We start from the raw sequence: 19,142 nt of genomic DNA on the forward strand, positions 1-19,142 counted from the left end.
TTAGTGCTTATAAATTCTTCACTGGATTTGTGAGGGTGCTTACCTCCATCAAATTGTACCACATTAGCACTAAACTGGACAGTCTTCCTTCCACTGTACCAAGCACTCTGTCAAAGCAGAGCAGCCAAACTGGCAATAGAAATTTGTCTTGGTTAGCACAGTAATTACACAGGGTGGTACGGCTGGTCCCTACCCCTGGTGACAGCTCAGAGCAACCCACTGTAAATTTCCAACAAATGCTTTCCTTGTGAAAGAGAGAAATGAAAGAGGCACTAAATATGTTCAAATTCACCTTCCAAAAAAGCAGCATGATTGTGAGAGAAGGCCACCCTGGCTAATAACCTGTGGCAGTGCTTAGTAAGATGTAAAATTAAATAAAAATATACAACAGGTTGATAATCACCAAGTTCTATGAAAATCTGATTACTACAACCTTTTCAAGTGTGTGTAAAAAAACTGCCTTCAGACCCCTGAGTGTAATCCCAAAGAAGACGACAATGCTTTTAACTATGTTCCTATGAACCATAGCTAACAGCACAATTATTTACCAACATCTTGAAACAAAACGATGTAAACATCTACAGAGTTTAAGGTAAAGCAGTTTTGTAAACATTAACTGCGGATGATAATGTTATTGTAATAATCACAGTTCCTCTATGTCCTTCATCCAAGCCAGGAGGCTCACAGCTGTACAAAGTTAATAACTGCAGCAGTTTTCAGGCTATTTTCAGTCCTGTACAAATGAATGCGTCAGTAGGTAGGTTTTGTCTGTCTACACACTAAGGATGTTGTTCATTTCCCATTTTTGTGTTGCTTTACTGGAGTCACACTCTGAAATGAAAACTTGATGGAGGACTTCGGAGCGATCCAAGCACTTCCCTGACGGAATGTGAGTAAATCTGTGTAGATTCTGAAAGACAAAACCACCAGGAAAATGTGTTGGGTTTTTGTGTTGGGGTTTTTTTCATTTGTTTGGGCTTTTTTTTTAACATTTCTTTACATCTGCAATATAGTGATTTACAAAACCAGGCTTCAGCATCCCAAAACAGATCAGTTCTACACTCATTTTACTATTTGTTAAACATAGCACTTTGCAGCCTTCATATTAAATCTCTGGTTCCTGTAGGTCCTCCTGAGATGCCTCCTATTTCTCTCAGGCAGCAAACCGCTAACAAAATGAGCAAAACCCTATCTAAAATGCTTCTAGCCTTTTCATCCATCCTGGAACCAAACAAGAAGATTAACTCTTGAGCACAGCTCTATGAGGACTCCACTGGGCAGCTCCTCCTCCAGTCAGCTCTCACAGAAAACAAATGCACAACACCAACATTAACACCACAGGGGTAAAAAAAGTACTAACTCAGCTCCCTGTTTGGCTGGCAGAAGGAGGAGCAAAGAGTGTGAGAGTTCAGTCCGGCTTTTGGAGCAGCAGGAGGCTGCCCAAGGAAGCGCAAGCCTATTGCACCAGGCAGGTTCAGGCTGACCCTAGCACACTTGTCTCCTTCCACACCCACCCTGCTCCTCTCTCCTGCCCTTGGTCTGTGGCTCCTCTCCTTCTTGCTGGCCCCCTGTGCCAGAGGCAGCCCTGACTGGCTGCATCCAGTGGGGAGGGGAAGGGAGCAGCAGCAAGCCCATGGCACTGCGGGGCTCCGCAGCCCTGCCCTGCGCACACACATACCCATGGCATGGGGACCCTCTCCACCACCCCACACATGTGTGCACAGCCAAATGTTGCTTCAGATCAATACTTGGCTCCTGCTGTGTGGCTGGATACAGGGGTCATCTACTTGCAGAGAAAAATGTATGTCTAAACGAAAGCAACAGGCAGATCACCACCAGCCCTGTTCTTGATCCCTGCTACTGCTCAAGTAGCACATCTCACACTCACCAAACTGGCACACTGCTTGTTTCAGAGACAGACAACAGATCAACCAGACAAAATCTCCTTGCAGCCTTAATTTACAGAAGGCCATGACATCTTTCAGCAGTCCATAACTGTCTCATTCCTTACACCTTCACCATTAGAAGAAACAGTTATGCCCTCTGTACTGCACAGCAGTGTGCCCAATTCCTAGTATTTGGTTACACACCCTTGGTGGTCCTTTCATTCTCACCCTCCCTTTTTTTTCCTTCTAGAAGCCAGTCAGTGTTTTGTTCTACAGCCCAGACTGTGCTTACCGGGCTTCCTTATAACTAGTGGTAATAAGCAAACAATTACACAACCAGTGCTAGTGCAGAGGAAATGGGTCTTGCATAAATGAAATTCTTAGAGAGAAGCCAAGTAACATGCTGGGGCAAACCAGAACAGCTGGAGAGTTAAAAACTGCTAGATATTATTCTCTATTTAATATGAAATATTAAAGCTGAAGATGGCCCTTACCTGCCACTGCTTATTGATTTTTACATTTCAGGTTTAAAGAAATTTGTCTGCCTATCCAGCACAAGGAAGCTGAGCTGGATGGAAATGGCATTGTGGTACCTGATATTTCCTAGCTCTATGCAAACACCAGAAAATGTGGAGTAGCTTAAAGGATAACAAACAGATTTCACTGCACTCAACTGTGCATCTTTCAGACAAACAATAAAGAATCCAGACAAACAATAAAGAATCCAGATAATCAGCTAATGAATTAATAAATATGCAATATGCTAGCTATATAAGCCGAAGAAAAATTGACATGGAATAGTTTCTTAGATGTAGAACCAAGTTATATTTGGCATATCCAAGGATAACATCACCCCTAGACTATTCAGTCTCACTTTTTTAAGAGACAAACAGAAATAGAAACGTAGGCATTTTTTAAAGCAACACTAACAAAACTTACATGAATAGAGGACTTACAGATGTAATGACTAAACAGACTGTAGCAGCCCTCACATGTATATCAGCCAACATTCCAAGTCCTTATTAAAAATTTATAGATTTTGCAATAGCACTATAACAGCACCACACCCAGGATTAAGAACAGAGCATGTTATTGTTACTAGAGAATGGTTAACGAACAGGAAGTGAAATACTGAAGAAGACAAAGACAACATGAAAAGGCAGAGTAATCTTTTGTTTACTTCCATGCAGGCTTAAAAGTATCTTGTCTTTAAGCAGAGAAACACTTCATTTAGACTGCCCAAAATGAGACCTAATACTGACCCTAGCTTCTAAATGCACTCCAGCATTTAAGGCATCCTCTTGCAGCATATATGAGATAAAGAGACTTTCTTGAAACAGAGCATACAAGCAGAGAGGGTGATGGCACTAAAAGCTTTTATAAAGCCTGTCACTAGTAGTGGACACGCTCTTTGCTTCCTCTGAGACACGGGTTAACTCCCAGTATCTCTGCGGCAACAAATGTAGCCTCGCAGAGCTTTCCTTAAAGATTTTGCTACAGAAGACAGCAACTAGATTTACTAAATAAAAAGGATCTTTCACTACAGGAAATTGCTCCAGCATGAATGTATTTCTGAGATTGTGCCATTAAAAATTTACTCAATTCAGTTAACCTTGTCACAGATCTTTAATTTCAGATATACATAAAACAATTTTTAAAGCTGAAAAAACCCCAGTACGAAATCAAATCTAAAAATGTATTTTCTTCCATATATCTGTTACATACCTTGAAGAATTGCCACTCCTTGAATTCATTCTGATTACAGTGTGTAATCATAATTTTGGATCCATCTGGTCCTTTAGTTAAGCACTGATCGTACTGCATGAGTTGATTGGCTTCGTTGATTCGGAAAAGCTAACGGAAAAGAAAAAGCCATTTTCATAACAGTTGCCTCAATGAGCATTCTACAAACACTGCAAACACAATGAAATTGCAACACTCAAAACATGTTCTGGTTTTATTGCACCTGTCTTTCAGGAGGGTTCTTTATTTTGCATAACACACTTTTACTACCACAATACTAAATTTCATGGTTAACTTTCCTGTAGGACTTAGAAGGCCAAGAAACTTAACCAGAAAGACAAAAATGGTAAAGGGATTCATATTAAGGAGACTTCTAAAAGTGTTTGATTACAGACCTTTGTATGATTTGATGGCCAAACAACCCATTATCTTTATAAAAGCCTGGTAGCAAGTCCTTCATCCTGGAGAGTAATTTCATGTGAAGACACTAAACCTTTGGCATTTTACCCATGGAGGAAATCAATCTAATTCATCCAGATACAAAAAGATTATCCTGGCTACTTCTTACAGAATAATTGCTACAGGGTTTTTTGGATAGCATATGCAGAAAAAGTAGTTTAGGGAACCTTTTCATTATATATCAGAATAAAAGATACATTTCCAGGGGCTACTAAGAGCAAATCCATATAGGATCTTTAAAAGCATCATACTAAATGCAATTTTATGATTGCCACAAAAAAACCTGCCTGATTTAAATTTACATGGGCTTAAATAAGGACTTTAAATTCTGAAAAATTTTCCAACCAGAAAAGAAGACATAAAGACAGAACAGCATGTCTGTGTGGTAGTTTGGGCAGGTTTGTGAAGATACAGGTCAAACACAATAAAAGCTTTGAATGCAACCCTCTAATAGTAATTATGTTCTGACAATTAATTTGTAAATTAAGCAGAGATAAATTTCTGCTCATTTCCTTCTCTACTGTGGTGGAAGATGAGTTACTGCACAAAAGTGTTTTGGCTTAGACCAAAACAACTTCCTTACATACTTGAGATGCAGTAAAGGTTTTTTTCCTGAAGGATTAATTATTAAGTAAAGGTAAGTGGTGAATCAGGAGCAATGCCAAGAGCTGTTGCTTCTTCATGTACCTGTTTCCCTGAAGAATAGATTATGAATTTGCCTTTAATTTCATCCTATTTATTTTTGAAATGGTGTTTTCAGACTGCTGTATTTTAGCAATGTCAGTATGCTTACAGAAAACCCTAATTCCCACCTTTGTAGCTGGCACCTAGGTGACTTGATGCGCAGGCTTAAGAGAAAACCTGCCTGTTATCAATCCACAGCAAGCAATTCTCCTTCAGACTTGCCTCCAAGCTCCTTACCTGATTTCCTCCCATTCTGTGGCATGGCCCAAGCTCAACAAAGCCACCGTTGGTGTGCCCCATGCTGTCGATGCAGTAAGAGGTTTCAAAGCCTCTAATCTGGAAAAGAGGTTTTGCACTCTAAGTTAGTCTCAAGGGAAAAATAAGTACTAAGGAGTTCAGAAAATTCTCACTTATCTCTCAAACCAGAAACAGGTATCTGACAGAGAGATTAGACAAACCTGTGTATGAAATTTAAGTACTGATGTTAACTGTTCTGGGAGATGGAGCTTCAACCTGCCCATGCTAATTTGCAGGCTCTTCCATGAGTCAGAGTATGCTGACAAAGCTGGAGTTGCAAAGCTCAATTCCAAATTAATAACACCAAAATATAGGACTTCCAAGTACTCTAATTTATTCACTCTCCTATCAGAGCACGTTCCATCTCCCAGGTCTTCATAAATAAGCTCAGGAAAGTTGCTCTCGTCTTGTGGATGAAGAGAAACAGGATGCAGAGAAGTTATGCACGGCAGCAATTACCCACAGCCAGACACAGCCCACTGACCCAGCTGCTCAGATGCAGCAGCAATTGCACAGAAAAAAAAAAAGAAATAAAATTGATGAGGGACAGGCACAGACACAGGGATAAAGAACAGAAGTCCTGTCATAAAGCACGTCTCAACTGCTGATTATCTCACTCCCTTCTCAGAAGGGTAACAAGCAGCCTTACAAAGACTTTATGATACATATAACATTTTTTCCAGACCTATTTTCTTTGCCAGAGCCTCTTTCCTCTTTGTAATGGTATAAAAAGTCTGAAGGACTAAGCTTAGACTCTTCCAGGGAGTGCTAGGGAAGATGAACCCATACTTTCATACCCTAGAGTGTGGAAATGCAATCAGTGTGGTGTTACAAATGGGGGAGGGGGGACAGGACTTCCCAGAGGTAGGATAACTAGCAGCCTGCAAAGACTTCAGAGAAGTCTCTGCACTTAGAATTTTCCTGCTGCTTCACCAGACCCGCTTGCTTTTATCAGGGATGATTTCCTGCAAGGTCGCCAGTATTATTTTATACTTTTCAGATGCTTTCACCTTGGTGAACAGCAATATTGAGTGCACCTTCCAAACCCTTTATGCAGATACCTGAGGAGGCCTAAGGTTTATGTAGTAGCTGATACTTTGTGCTAGCTTTTAGGTAAAAAACCAAGGTGGCATTTTTCATCTGGTCCATCAGACAAAAGATTATTTGTACCCCCTTTCACTACACACGTGCCCTGTATCATTAATTCTAGCATTAAGAAATTAGAGATGATGCTTGATGATAGGAGACAGCAGAGATCTGTATTTTCTAATGTGTTTTTGAAGTTGCAAAACCATGCATCATATTCATCATATCTTGGGAAAGAAGGTTGCTAAATTTGGTGGGACACAGGAGTTTTCCTCAGCTAGGAAGAAGATTTCCTTAATTTCCCTCAACAGTCTGCAAAAGTGAAATAAACAGGAGAGACAGGGCAAAGATGTAATCAATTGCAGAAAGGGAAAAAAAATCTGAAAGCAGGCAGGAGACCCGCAGTAAGTGCTTGCCAAGGTGTGGGCTACATGCCAGAACGAGACAGGCAGAGTTCAGTGAGGAGTCCTGCATTCACCTGTGCTATGCCACTTGGAAGTGCTGCATTTGCAGCCACATTCTTAATTTAGTGAAGTCATAATTGTATACAGTAATGTTGGAAAGGATGGTGACAGAATCATATCAAATTATTACATGCAGGTAAGGGACTAGCTGAGGCTGCAAATGGATGAGTACATCCCAGTCTAGCAAACACAGGCAGAATGAACTCCACCTGGATTTCATGATCTGTTCTCTAGGCCTTCACACAAATGATATTTTCACCTATTAATCTTCACCAGTACTCCTACATGCAGGATTCAAATGCTTTCCTTTTGAGAAAACTTAAATTCTAATTATGGAAAAAAGTGCTTTGGACAGGGCTAGACATAAATCAAGAACCTGTGGAACTAATTAAAAAATCACACCTGCAAAAGTAGATATAATTTTTTTCCTGGGCTACATCTTTATGGCTCTCTGGTTAGTATCATATAGCTCAGTACAGAAGTAATCAAATAGCCTGTTCACAAGTCAAGTCACAATTGCTTCCTTTTGAATTCAGATTTTTAAAAAAAGCTCCCAGAATACATAGGTGTTATGTGCTGTACCCACCTCTCCCCAGTCCACGTTTTTGGGTGGTAAGGGGTAATATGAAGTTATATCATATGCTATTTCTTCCATAAACCACTTAAAACTTTTGCAGTTGTGATCTTCACGGAATTTCTTCAGCTCAGATATATCTCCGTAGGGCAGCGCCTTTGTCTCCGGCCGGCTGGCATAGAAGTAATCTTTGTATTCATCCCACCACACTTCTACAACCCTGACATAGTTCTGTGAAGAATAAAGACACTGATGTGACCTCAAGGCACACACAAACAGGCCAGAAGCAGCTCCTTGTTAATAACAGAAATTTAAGGATTTATCCTCCCAGAAAGTGACAGCACAGTGTTATTATACAGCACTAATAATCTGTCCCTAACAGCAGAATATACAACACATATGAATATTATTTGCAAGTGACAGTTTAGGACCGAAGCCAGCAAATTAAACCAGGCTGCTTAATGAGAGGGCAAAGTCTTTCTGTAAGATGAGAGATGGTTTATTTGAAAGTAAAGACTTTTCAGTTTTGGGTGCAACAAAATGTTGCATTCATTTGCTTCTGTCAGAACTGCAATTCACGGCTTCTATTCACCTTCTACAACTTTTAATGAAGAGAATGATATGCACTGGTCCACTAACAGGGAAAAAAATTCAGTCTTAAATAGGTCAGCTACTTGGAGAAGGAGGAAGATTGGATAGCTCACTTGGTAACCATCCTCTCCCTCACATCTTTCTTATTCTCTTTGAGGACTCCTATCTCTATATAACCTGCACACATTCTAGATGCCTCACTTTGTCCAATTCTTCTAGTATTAGTTACCAGTGTTAAAACAGTCTTAAAAGATTAGACTTAAGGCAGAAATTATTGCGACTTTAATCTACATCTGGCATAAATCAAACAAAGCTAAAAAAAAATTACATTTACCGTGAGGACAGGAGGGTGCCTGAAGAGGGGAAAAAGCATTCTGCCTTGTACAGAGAAGAAACTTAATATTTAAAAACACTCAGCAGTGCTTTTTATATTCAGCAAGCAGGCCAGCAGACTCATGTAAGGTGTTAAGATATACCATAAATATTTTTAATCAGCTTTTAAGAAGACTGAAATGATTTTTATCACTTCAGACAAGGCGAACTAACATCTTGCCTGCACTGAGCAATAGACCTATCATTTGCTATCCTGTTGCCCACTACTCTGTATCTAACCCCAGATATGTCCCCCTGGGCTCCCTTGTACTGGTCCTAGTCCTTGTTTCATCAAAATGTTAATCAGGTCACACTACTAATACGGGACATTTTCTTTGGGATGTGGAGATGTGTATGCCAGGTTAGTTTTTCACCATTCAACTCGGCTGGGATATTGCCTTTGGAACTAACTGTTAGGTTGGCTCAAGCCATCCTCTGTAACCCTACAGGTACTCATTGTCTAGGAAGATTGCACAGGGATTGGAATTTACAAAGAGCTGCGTCTTTGGGAGTGGAATTCACTGATGCCCAGAACAGAGCCCAAGAGAGAGCCTAAACTGGGCAATAGAAAAACTTGACAGGACGGCTGTCTCTCTTCCTGCCGGAAGATGAAAATTGATATAAACAGTTTTTCTTGATTCAAATTCTCTCTTCAGATATAGAGCTGGCTCATTTGCTTTCTGGAATTGATGCCTAATTTTAATCTCAGGGCTTGAATAACACTTCTGCAACCTGCACCTGAGGAGCTGCAAAGCCTCAGGATGTAGGGCAAGGCAGACCATCTTCCCAGGTGTCATTTACTGCTTCTTAACTAACAAATGCAGACACTAAAGTCTGAGAGATGCTAGATTCTAGAATTCACTAACCTGGTCTAGGATCATACCCATCCTTATCAAGATAAAAGGGGATTTCAAACCCATGATCTTCATCTCCAGGAGTGTGTAGAGTTGTTCATACATACAAGGGCACAGTGCAGCAAAGGCTGGAAGTGCTGACATTAAGTAATAGGAAATGCTTTTGTACCTCAAAGATAGTGGGGCAAGGCTTTAGAGCAAGAAAATGGGTTCCAGGATTCTCTACTCTTCATAACAGTGGGATTAACACAAAGTTTTCTCTCCTATGGGAATGATAATCCAGTCTTAAGATACTAAATCGCTTCGGATGAAGTGCTCTCTAAACTGTTAATGACAATTTAAACATATTTATCTAAAACTGTTCTTATCTGAAATCAAAAACCACCTTCAAGGTGGCTTCAAAACTGTACCTTTAATGTAGGAGAAGAGCCAACATACACAGGGGGTGGATTTCCCTGCCAGCCCTGCAGACGATAGATGTGTCCAACACGAGAACAGGGAACAAACAGCAGCTTTCCCCCACACTGCCAGATCTACAGTTAAAACAAAGGGATTATTAACATATATGCACAGGAATTTAAGACAGACAAATAGATAATAAATGATGGAAGAATTGTCAGCTACATTTCTTGCTATACTATAATATATTTACACATTTTTTTTTCTCTAGATGTAAGCATAAAGAATACAGGTCTTTGAAAGGAGAGGTATACCGAGTACACTTGCAACTCAGCCAGGAAGTTACTCAGCTAAAGCAATTTTTAAAACAGCTTTTTAAAAAGTTGGGCATCTCATTCCATCACTATTTCAGAACAACAGTAATGAACAAGTGCCCAAAATCAGGAACTGGGTAATTTTAATTATGACAGAATTATTGATATTTTGATTTTATTGAAGTAATTCACATGCCATCATTAAGATGGGTTTTGGTTAGATGCCCATTCACATTTAAGTTTTTCTTAATAAAGATTAGTAGGAGATAAGGATGTGTTAGGTAACCCATTGCTCCAAGCAGAAACAGATACTTATTTGACTACAGTAGCTGAAAATAAAAAAATAGGTAAAATATATTACCATTCTGAAATTCCCTCACTCCCACATATCTTTGGATAATCCCTTAATGGGGAAAAGAAAATATACTTAAATCAGAATTTAGTTGCTCATAGTTTGGAAAAGTTTAATTGTAGCACCAAATCCTAATTCAAGCTAACCTTATGAATGTTTCAAATCAGTCTAAATTCCAGATTAAGAATATGATTTACCAGTATTGGGAAAGGTGGGCAGAGTATCTTACTTTCTTCATTGCATCATGATCTTAGTTTTCTTAAGTTTCATCAGAAAACCTCCTCAGGTATGCAAGGATATTAATTTTACTTGCTATCTAGGAGTGAGCATGCAAGGCTGATAAATGTTTAATTCTTCTGGATACCGGTTGTGATCTACATGAAACCACTTTGGAGGAGCATTTCAATCACAGAACTACTGAGAGTCATTTCAGTCAGGATTTTGATCTAAACAAGATGCAGAATTACATGGATAAAGACGCCGTGTGCGTAACACCCTCGATAAATACCCTTTGCATATGGATTTACAGCTGAGCAAGTGCACTCAGGGCTTTCCTCTAACTCATGAAGAGCTTTCCACTGCTACTAAGACTAAAGAACTCAGAGCAAGAATAACTAGGGGACCTCTGAATCTACTTTTTGTAAAATTCAGCTATGATTTCTCAGATTGCTGCTGAGGATATAAGACAACTTCACTTTGGTCTGTTAATTTGGCCTGATTCCTGCTGTCTGCACTTGTGTCATTACAAATACTGAAGGTACAAGAAGCTAATGATGATCATCCTGCAAACTGAAGAGCATGCATATGCCTAGCAGTGAAAGTAAAATCCTTCCCAGTGATTATGAATTATGCAGTTAGTATTTAGATAATGAAGGCTTCTCCTGTGAAGAAGTTCTTGAAATGCTGAAAAGCATATGAAATAATTTTTCACTCACAAAAATGGCAGGGAAGAAGCAGATTACTTTTTGTTGCACCATTATATAGTTTCCAAGTGCACATGCATAAGCTGAGGACTATGAGGACTACTTGTTCTCTATCACTGCTTTCATTAGAAACAACATTTTTCTATACTCATTATGAGAACATTCTGTTTCCTCACATCAAATCTGCCAGTTTCATATTGGATATTTGGGCAGTCAGGGGTGCAATCCTGAACTGTTCACAAAATCTAGATTATGCAGCATTTGGATTTCAGCATGAAGCCAACTGTCTGAACACTTCTGTCCCAAAGTCCATGAGGAAACACTGAGGAGACACATCTCAGTCACATCTCCTCACACCAAACCTGGCCTTCATGAGGAAGAGGCAGCTCTGTCCAAACTCCAAACAAGAGTATTTACAGGAAAAAAAAATTATTTAATTGAATTAGTTTTCAAATATTGGTGTTACCTTGTAAGAAATTTCAAAATTTTCACCACCCCAGATCTGAAGCCCTGGATCATAGAGACCCAGCTCAAAGAAGAAATCTCGTTCAATGGCAAACAATCCACCAGCCATTGCAGGGGACCTGCGAAGAGGAAGACAGTGTAACTCCTTCTGCCACAAGGATACAATAGCACTCAGAGAAAGCTTTAGGGAAGAAAGCGATTCAGCAAACACGTAGTAAAGATCAGGTAAATGGCAACACACTGAAAAATCATAAAGCTTTGTCATCAGCTTGCAGCAATTTTCTGAAGTGGCATCTATAGAATTTTTAGTGAGGCCACAGTTTTTTATTATCTTGTGTGTTTTCTTCTACGAGTAATTTGTTTAATTAATGAATTTGATGATAGAAAATCTTGGTCTGAATTTTCCATTCAGCCAGTCATCATCCTTCTATTAAAATAAAAAACAAGATGAGAATCAGTGTGATGAGATGTTTCCCTCTTAAAATTTTTTCTAGTTGTTGAGATAATATGAAACTGCAAACAGGTTTATGTTCTGAAGAGGTGCCACATTGAAACACACTGTCTGTTAAACAAGTAACAGAGTTTTTCCAGCTTTCTGATCTTCTAGCTCTTTTTGTCCTATTACGAGACACTTTACATTATACTCTGTTAAATTCTGAAGAGGGCCTAGATAAAGTAGAACAAGGTTTCCATTTTGGTTTAGTCTTTTTGCTGTTACCCTTTTCCTTTCAATGACTTTGTAAATCCCTTCCCATATGCCATGATTCAATTAGCAAGTTTTAATGTGTCAAAAAGATGCTGTGGTCTGGATTACAGCTTGTGCCGCTTTTGGCTGGGGTGGAGTTAATTCTCTTCCCAGTGGCTGGCATGGGCTGTGTTTTGGGTTTGTGCTGAACACGGGGCTGATAATGGGGAGATGTTTTTGTCGTTGCTGAGCAGGGGTTGCACAGAGCCAAGGCCTTTTCTGCTTTTCATACTGCCATGCTGGGGAGGAGACTGGGGGTGTTGGGAGGGGACACAGCCAGGACAGGTGACCCAAACTGACCAAAGGGATATTCCAGACCATGTGGCATCATGCTCAGTGTATGAAAATTGGAGGAAGAAGGGGAATGTTTGGAGCGATGGTGTTTGTCTTCCCAAGTCACCGTTGCACGTGATGGAGCCCTGCTCTCCTGGAGATGGCTGAACACCTCCCTCTCCATGGGAAACAGTGAATTCCTTCCTTGTTTTGCTTTGCTTGGGTGTGTGTGCTGACTCTCAGCATAATTAATTATCAGTTTAGCTGCTGTCCAAATTAGGTGATCACATGCCAAAGTACTGCTACATGTCTCTTTCTACTTGCTGCCTGCAGTATTTTTCTCCAACACTGCTTTTGCATGCTGGAGTTAAGAAGCCAGAAAACACAGCAGGGGAAAGAACTTTGCATGGCACAGCACCACAGCTTTCCTGCACTTTTGGTTTTCCTCAGCACCATAAAGACTTGGCAAGTGTAGAAGCCTCAGATCCTGCAGTTTCAGGCTTGGCCTCCAAGATGCTGCCAAGTGTGTTAAAGAACACAGTAAAACCCACATAAGCTCAGCAGTTTACTTCATAGGATACAAAGAGGTAAGTGCTGTTACTGAAAGAAGGATTCAGTCCTGGGGCAATTCTCACGTTACAAAAACGTTGCCTCGACGCTTTAAGCTGTTGAGGATCTTTTTGTTTTCTTTTTAAGCTAAGCAATCCTTGCTGTGGTTTCAGCAAGACTTTTACTTGGTCTTACTTGCCTTGGTATTGCTGCAAGAAAATGCACACAGCCTAGAGACAAACAGATGCAGGGCATGTCTCTTTTTAAAGGAAACATTGTAAATCTGAAGGTATTATTAAAAATAAAGTCATCTTTTAAAACATTCTGAGAACATGTGTTCTGTGTTTCTGGGAACAGTTTAAACGATTTTAAGACCTGTTTGGATGGTAAACACAGAACACTACAGCAAGGTTTGAAATAGTTTATCCCCCTCTACGTGAATATTAAAGTTCCAATGTGGACAGCCTCATCAGAAAATGGTATTATTTAAACTGTATTCAAAACAGATCAAAGCTTCATAACTTGCTTGCATGTGTTGCCATTTTAGCAAAGAACAATCATGGGTGGGGAATAGGGAGCTACCAACATCAGTTCTTACAATGTTTAAATCATATATAGAAGCAATAGAAGACAACAGATTCTGAAGATGTGAAGATTGCTTTCAAATGTAGCAACACGATTAGTTAAGTGTGAAGGGGAAAGTAATAAAAAACCAGCAGAACCACAGTCTCCCAGTATTGAAAAGCCATCCAGAAACCGCAGTTTCTAAGCTAGGGTTTCTAGGCAGTTTTTGTTTTCTGGGAAGAAAACATACCCCACTACAAAGCATAAGAAAAAGGCAGAAATTCCATGAAAATGATTGGAGTTTTCCCACAATAAAAGGTGCTGTTTTTATCTTTCTTCCTTCTTTTTTTTTTATTGTTATGTGTATTATATTAAAATTCTTAGGAAATATCTAGCCAAGATCCTTAAACAGTATGCTTCTTTGTCAGATGTGATCCATTGTGAAGCAAGTGGCAGATATATGACAAAAGGGATTTTTTTTTGATACACATGCATAATCCTCCAGCTGTATGCATGCATCAGGCCATGACAGCAGGCTGCAGATTTTATGCATTACCATCTATCAGAAATACTTCCAGCATGCTCATTATTTCAAACCAAACGGTTAAAAAGCACTGTTGTTTCCAACAGCACTTGAAAAAAAAATCACAGCTAATTTTTTCCCTGGCCACAAAGGGAAATATACAATTGTATAATATTTTAGTTTGCCAAACAGAACCCAGAAATTCTAACGCGCACCCTATCAACCACACAAGAGCAGGAACAGAGAGGCAGCACAAGGTAGCAAAAGATATTTTGAGCCAACAGTCAGTTGTGGCAAACAGGTCTGACTAAACAAAGCAGCTAGTGTGGTTAGAAACGTGAAGGTGCTCAGGCTAGAAGTACATGCAGGTTTTAGTGGATCAATATTGACTTCAGAAAAAAAAAAGCAACGGGTAAGTGATTTAGTGATTACCGATACGGTTCAGTTTTTGTCTTTCTGCTCTCCTTCTCTCTCTTGGTCAAGGGAACCCTCTTCCATAGCATACTCCAATCCCACGCTCCTCTAGCAAACCCATCTTCGTCACCACCCCCTTGCGGCACAATCTTAAAAGAGTTGCCATCTATGACATCTATTAGCGGCACCGTGCATGTGGTTCTGCAGGGCAGGGCAGGGCGGGGCGCGCCCGGGTCCGTGGGGAGAGAGGGGGGAGGGAAAAACGACAGGGTTTAGACAATCATTCCTTAGGATTCACAGTAGGTAAACAGCTCTCTTTACCGATAAGGCTCAGTTTTATGTTTTCGTTTGGACTTTTCCTTGTGGCTTAACGGAATTCGTTTCCATAGCAAACTCCAGTCCCAGGCCCCTCTGGCAAAACCATCTTCATCCCCACCTTGTTGTGGCTCAATGGAATAATCATTCCCATCTATGTAATCTATTAGAGGTACAGTACATGTAGTTCTGAAACATTTATAGAAGGGAAAGAAAGAGCAAAATACAATTTCAGAAGAGCAATCTGTCTAATCTGAAATTTACGCCATTAATTAAGTTTATAGAGCACTGTATATAAAGTCACTTGTAAACACTATTAAAACAATGAAGCCCCATTAGAAGAAAAAAATAGATGGTCTTTTCTTTACATTGTTTTAAGATGTTCTGAAAGCAGAAAAGCTAGGTCTGAGATGCTAATATATCAATTGGTTTATCAGTACATTTTTCTTTATGTGGACTTCTTGATACCAGTCTTGTAATAAAGCACTGCTGGAGGCAACAGAGGAGCCCTCATGGGGCCAGGGTTCTCACAGTACTGTTATTTCCTGTAATTTCTATTCATATCAGATCTTAGCTGTCAACAAGTGTGATAAACACTTAGCTTTTACTAGTGTTAACACAGATTTTCATAATACTGTCTTATTCAAATGCCCTCCAAACCCACCAAGTTCTAAGGATAACAAAACATTACTAGTGCTCTCCTGGAAGCAGTTTTCAGTAGAATTCTTCCTGTTTGATTTGTAATACTCTCCTCATTGTGATCTATCACACACAATATCACCAAGGAAAAGACATTATGTGGGTTTTGTCCCCACATATTTCAAATGAGTTTCCCAGTGACCCAGGCTGGAGCACTTCCACCTTTTCAAATGAAGCTCCAAGAGATAGAAAAGGCGGGGGGAAGAGACATGTTAACACCATGCCCTTCTTTGGGGCAGAAGCAGCAGCAAACTGCACCTTGGGTACCAGGGCATGGAAGGAGGCTGCCAAGCACTGTCTGCTGGCACTGTGTGTCTCAGCATCTCTGGTCATCATCCTGCAGCCTTCCCCTCAGTGGGCAGTGCTGGAGAATGCCTCTGAAACCCCCTCTTCTCACCAGATTTGTTGTGTGAAACAGTAATACACACTCACACAAGAATTTCCATCTCCTCTCTAGTATCCTGTCTTGGTTGAGTTACAGCCTTTAAAACACACAAACCCAAGTTCTTCAAGAGAATTCTGGCAGCACGGCAGGTTTACAAATAGTTTTTAGGATTAAGGAGCTATTTTATGGGATTAAAGAGTTTAATCCTGTACATGGTTTCCTAAACACACATACCACTGACCCCACAGGCCAAGAGTGCAGTAGCACAGAGCAACGACAGCATTTCAACAGCTGGAAGGAGTGAAAGCCCAGGGGATGTCTCTCCTCTGCCACCCCACAGACTCCCAGCAAGAGCCTGGGTCTGTGGCACAGACAGCTCGAGCCTGGCCTCACTCTGCTGCAGACAGTGCTCCAAAGCACTTCAGGGGAAACAAATAAGACCATGCATCAAGAGCAAAGATGAGAACGTTATAAACTCTTGAGATCACAGGGGCTTTAAACTCCCATTAAATCAAAACATTTATTGCTACTTTTTCTCTACCAAAAGCCACAGTTTTTGTTATTTTGTTCAATCATGCTTCTTATTCAGCTAGAACATTTCAATATCAGTGCCTGAGATCATTGTAAAAGGCAAGAGTTACATATAATCTACACTAGACAAAATATTCAGTATGCCTATTAAAATAAACTGCCTGGAGATTAATTTCCCTTACTATATTCCTTCCTCATTATGTATCTTTTATGCTGGGAGATAATATAATCATCATATGGAAAATATTGTAGTTTGATACAGATATAAAACATATAGACTGCAGTTTGAAAAGTGAGGATTATTACTGTGACTTTTACTTTCTAAAAGGCCAGACACTGGAAGTAACAGGAGAACATACCTGTCCTTAGATATAGGAGCTATAAGTGGTGCATACCAATTAATTCCCACCTCACAATGGGCATCTAGGTAAACCAAAACCTTTGAAAGAAAACAAAAAAAAGTAACTTACATTTCTGTATACAACATCGTTACTTAATTAAGCTTACTTACATTGAGATACATTCATATTATAAACAAGAAAATGAAGATTCAATGAGTAAAATTAATATCTTCTTAAAACAATACCAATAATTTCCATGTGTCTATTGAAGCCACCACAAGCTTTACCCCAAAAAAAGAAAAAAAAGACTTGTGAGTGAATTGGCTCCTACCTGTCCAAGTTTAGCCTTCTGGGCTCCAATGCTTCTAGCTTGGATCAAACCTTCTCTCCTCTCATTTCGAAAGACCTTTACAAGGCCATTCCACTGCTTTATGTAGTCATCCAGCCTCTCTTGTAAGTGTGCTATCAGACAACAAAGGAAAAAAATTGGGGAGGTTTAATAATGAAGAGTTTTATTCTCTTAATATAAGCCAAAAATATCTACAGGCATGTACAAGAACCTTTAATTCAACTACTCACAAGCACTACAGCCAAGGAGATGAAGACCCCTGAGCTCGTGGCCCAGGTTTGTGCCTGGCACATCTGAAGAAAGGGCAGCTGAAGGGGCTGGCCACGCCACAGGGAGCTGGGCAGACAGCCCACAGTCCCCTCTACAGATCAGAGTGGCTTTCAGCTTTTCATCTCTATTCCAAGCAGGCAGAGAAGCACCTACACTTCAGCACACCGTCCTTCCTCATCAGATGATGTTCCATTACAGCTGAAGGCACCGCTTTTCAGTTAAACATTTCCCTTCCCTTTCCCTTCCCTTCCCTTTACTGTCACCCTCACAAAATTTTCTGTATTAATAATCTGGAAACCTGAGGCAGAATCTCACCCTGCTCAAATTATTGCCCTCCTTCATCTGGACCTGTTCCCTCTTGTGGAGGTCTTACAATGATCTTCTAATGAAATTAATGAGAATAATTGGAGGGCCAGAAGTGCATCATACTGAGGAGACAACAAACCTTTAGCCAAAGGGACTTCCATCAGTAAAAGGATGAGTAACCACATGAGAATCAAGATGAGCTATGCTTAAATGGTTTCAGATTTGTATTTGCAGATTTGTATTTGTCTGGGCCAAACTCCTCTGGAAACCTGCCACACAGTTTGAGAAAAGGATCCTAATGCTGCTTAGCATTTTTGCCCAGATGATTCTGCTGAGAAGACTCACAAAGCTAGAAAGGCTGGTAATCAGGCGCCTGCTGTTTGTGGCGGTGCTGATTTAGCTACTGGTGTTTGTTAAAAATCTATTTTTGTACTCAAAGGCTCAAAAGAATTGCCTACAGCTCCAGTTTCTCTCAGTCGGGAACCACAATAAGTCACCTAATCCACAGCTGAGGCATCCACGCACTGCTTTGCTTTGCACCAGCTCCCAGGGGCTGATTGCCACTATTCCTGTGCCTGATGCCTTGGAGAGGCTGCCTGGAACAGAGGCTAGGCAAGACTTACAGTGGGTATTTATTGAATACCCACTTTATTATTGAATGCCTTCAATAGATACACCTTGGGCAGGCCAAGCCTCCAAGAAAGGCTAGGCTCAGGATGGATGATGGTGACGAGTTTTCCGGACAGATATAAGTTTGGTCCATTTACAGACCAGGGGTTAATCCTCCAGTTACAGCCTCAGGTGATGAAGTCATATTCCCCCAGTTTGCTCCTCCCCAACTCACTTCTGTTTGTACTTTCTGGGGCCTGAGGCTGTAAGGTGCCCTTGAATCTCAGGCCCAGAGGGATTGTTTTGCTGGACCAAAATGTGAAGACAGGTAACTAACACTTCATATGGAGTTTAGAGTTATGCACTAATGCAGTCCAGGATTTGAAAAATATAAAGGCTAAAATCCTAAGGCATAGTGCTAATGATCTAACAGGATGGGGGGAATGCAGAGGAGGATGTCCCTTTCAGCAGCAGCATGTCATCAGGTTACTTCAGCAGAAACACCTCCTGCAAGCTGAGTGAAAATGATGAATTCTGGAGACTTCCACAACTTATGTTTCAGTATGTTTTGTACTCTTGTCAGCAATGTTAAAAAAAATAGTTTGAAAAAAAGCTACATGTAGTTGAAAAGGAAATGGTGTTTCTTGGAAATGAAGTTTCCAATACTGAAAATTCAGCAATTCCACCAAAGAACAATCTTTTGAAATCACTATCTTTTGATACTCTTATTATCCTTCCTTTCCACCTTTACAAAAGAAAAAGTTTTCTCAACCAAGTTTTATGTATTCTCCTTTCCCACACACATC

General features: G+C 40.2%; 1 protein-coding gene across 1 annotated transcript in view; it reads right to left on the reverse strand.

Annotated features, from left to right (window-relative positions):
* Positions 1-723: 723 nt before the first annotated feature.
* The window catches only part of GALNT7 (polypeptide N-acetylgalactosaminyltransferase 7), a gene marked incomplete at its 5' end in the record, with an annotated part of 68,778 nt that continues 50,359 nt past the window's right edge, over positions 724-19,142 (reverse strand). Inside the window, 10 exons of the mRNA XM_084203799.1 lie at positions 724-910; positions 3,612-3,740; positions 5,010-5,108; positions 7,206-7,424; positions 9,421-9,543; positions 11,465-11,582; positions 14,550-14,732; positions 14,853-15,035; positions 16,821-16,900; positions 17,134-17,264. Of these exons, the coding sequence (XP_084059925.1) occupies positions 773-910; positions 3,612-3,740; positions 5,010-5,108; positions 7,206-7,424; positions 9,421-9,543; positions 11,465-11,582; positions 14,550-14,732; positions 14,853-15,035; positions 16,821-16,900; positions 17,134-17,264 (1,403 nt within the window). The 3' untranslated portion in view covers positions 724-772. The remainder of the gene's footprint in view (positions 911-3,611; positions 3,741-5,009; positions 5,109-7,205; positions 7,425-9,420; positions 9,544-11,464; positions 11,583-14,549; positions 14,733-14,852; positions 15,036-16,820; positions 16,901-17,133; positions 17,265-19,142) is intronic.

This window comes from Fringilla coelebs (assembly GCF_963513975.1).
Source record: "Fringilla coelebs genome assembly, chromosome: 4".
Lineage (NCBI taxonomy): Eukaryota > Metazoa > Chordata > Aves > Passeriformes > Fringillidae > Fringilla > Fringilla coelebs.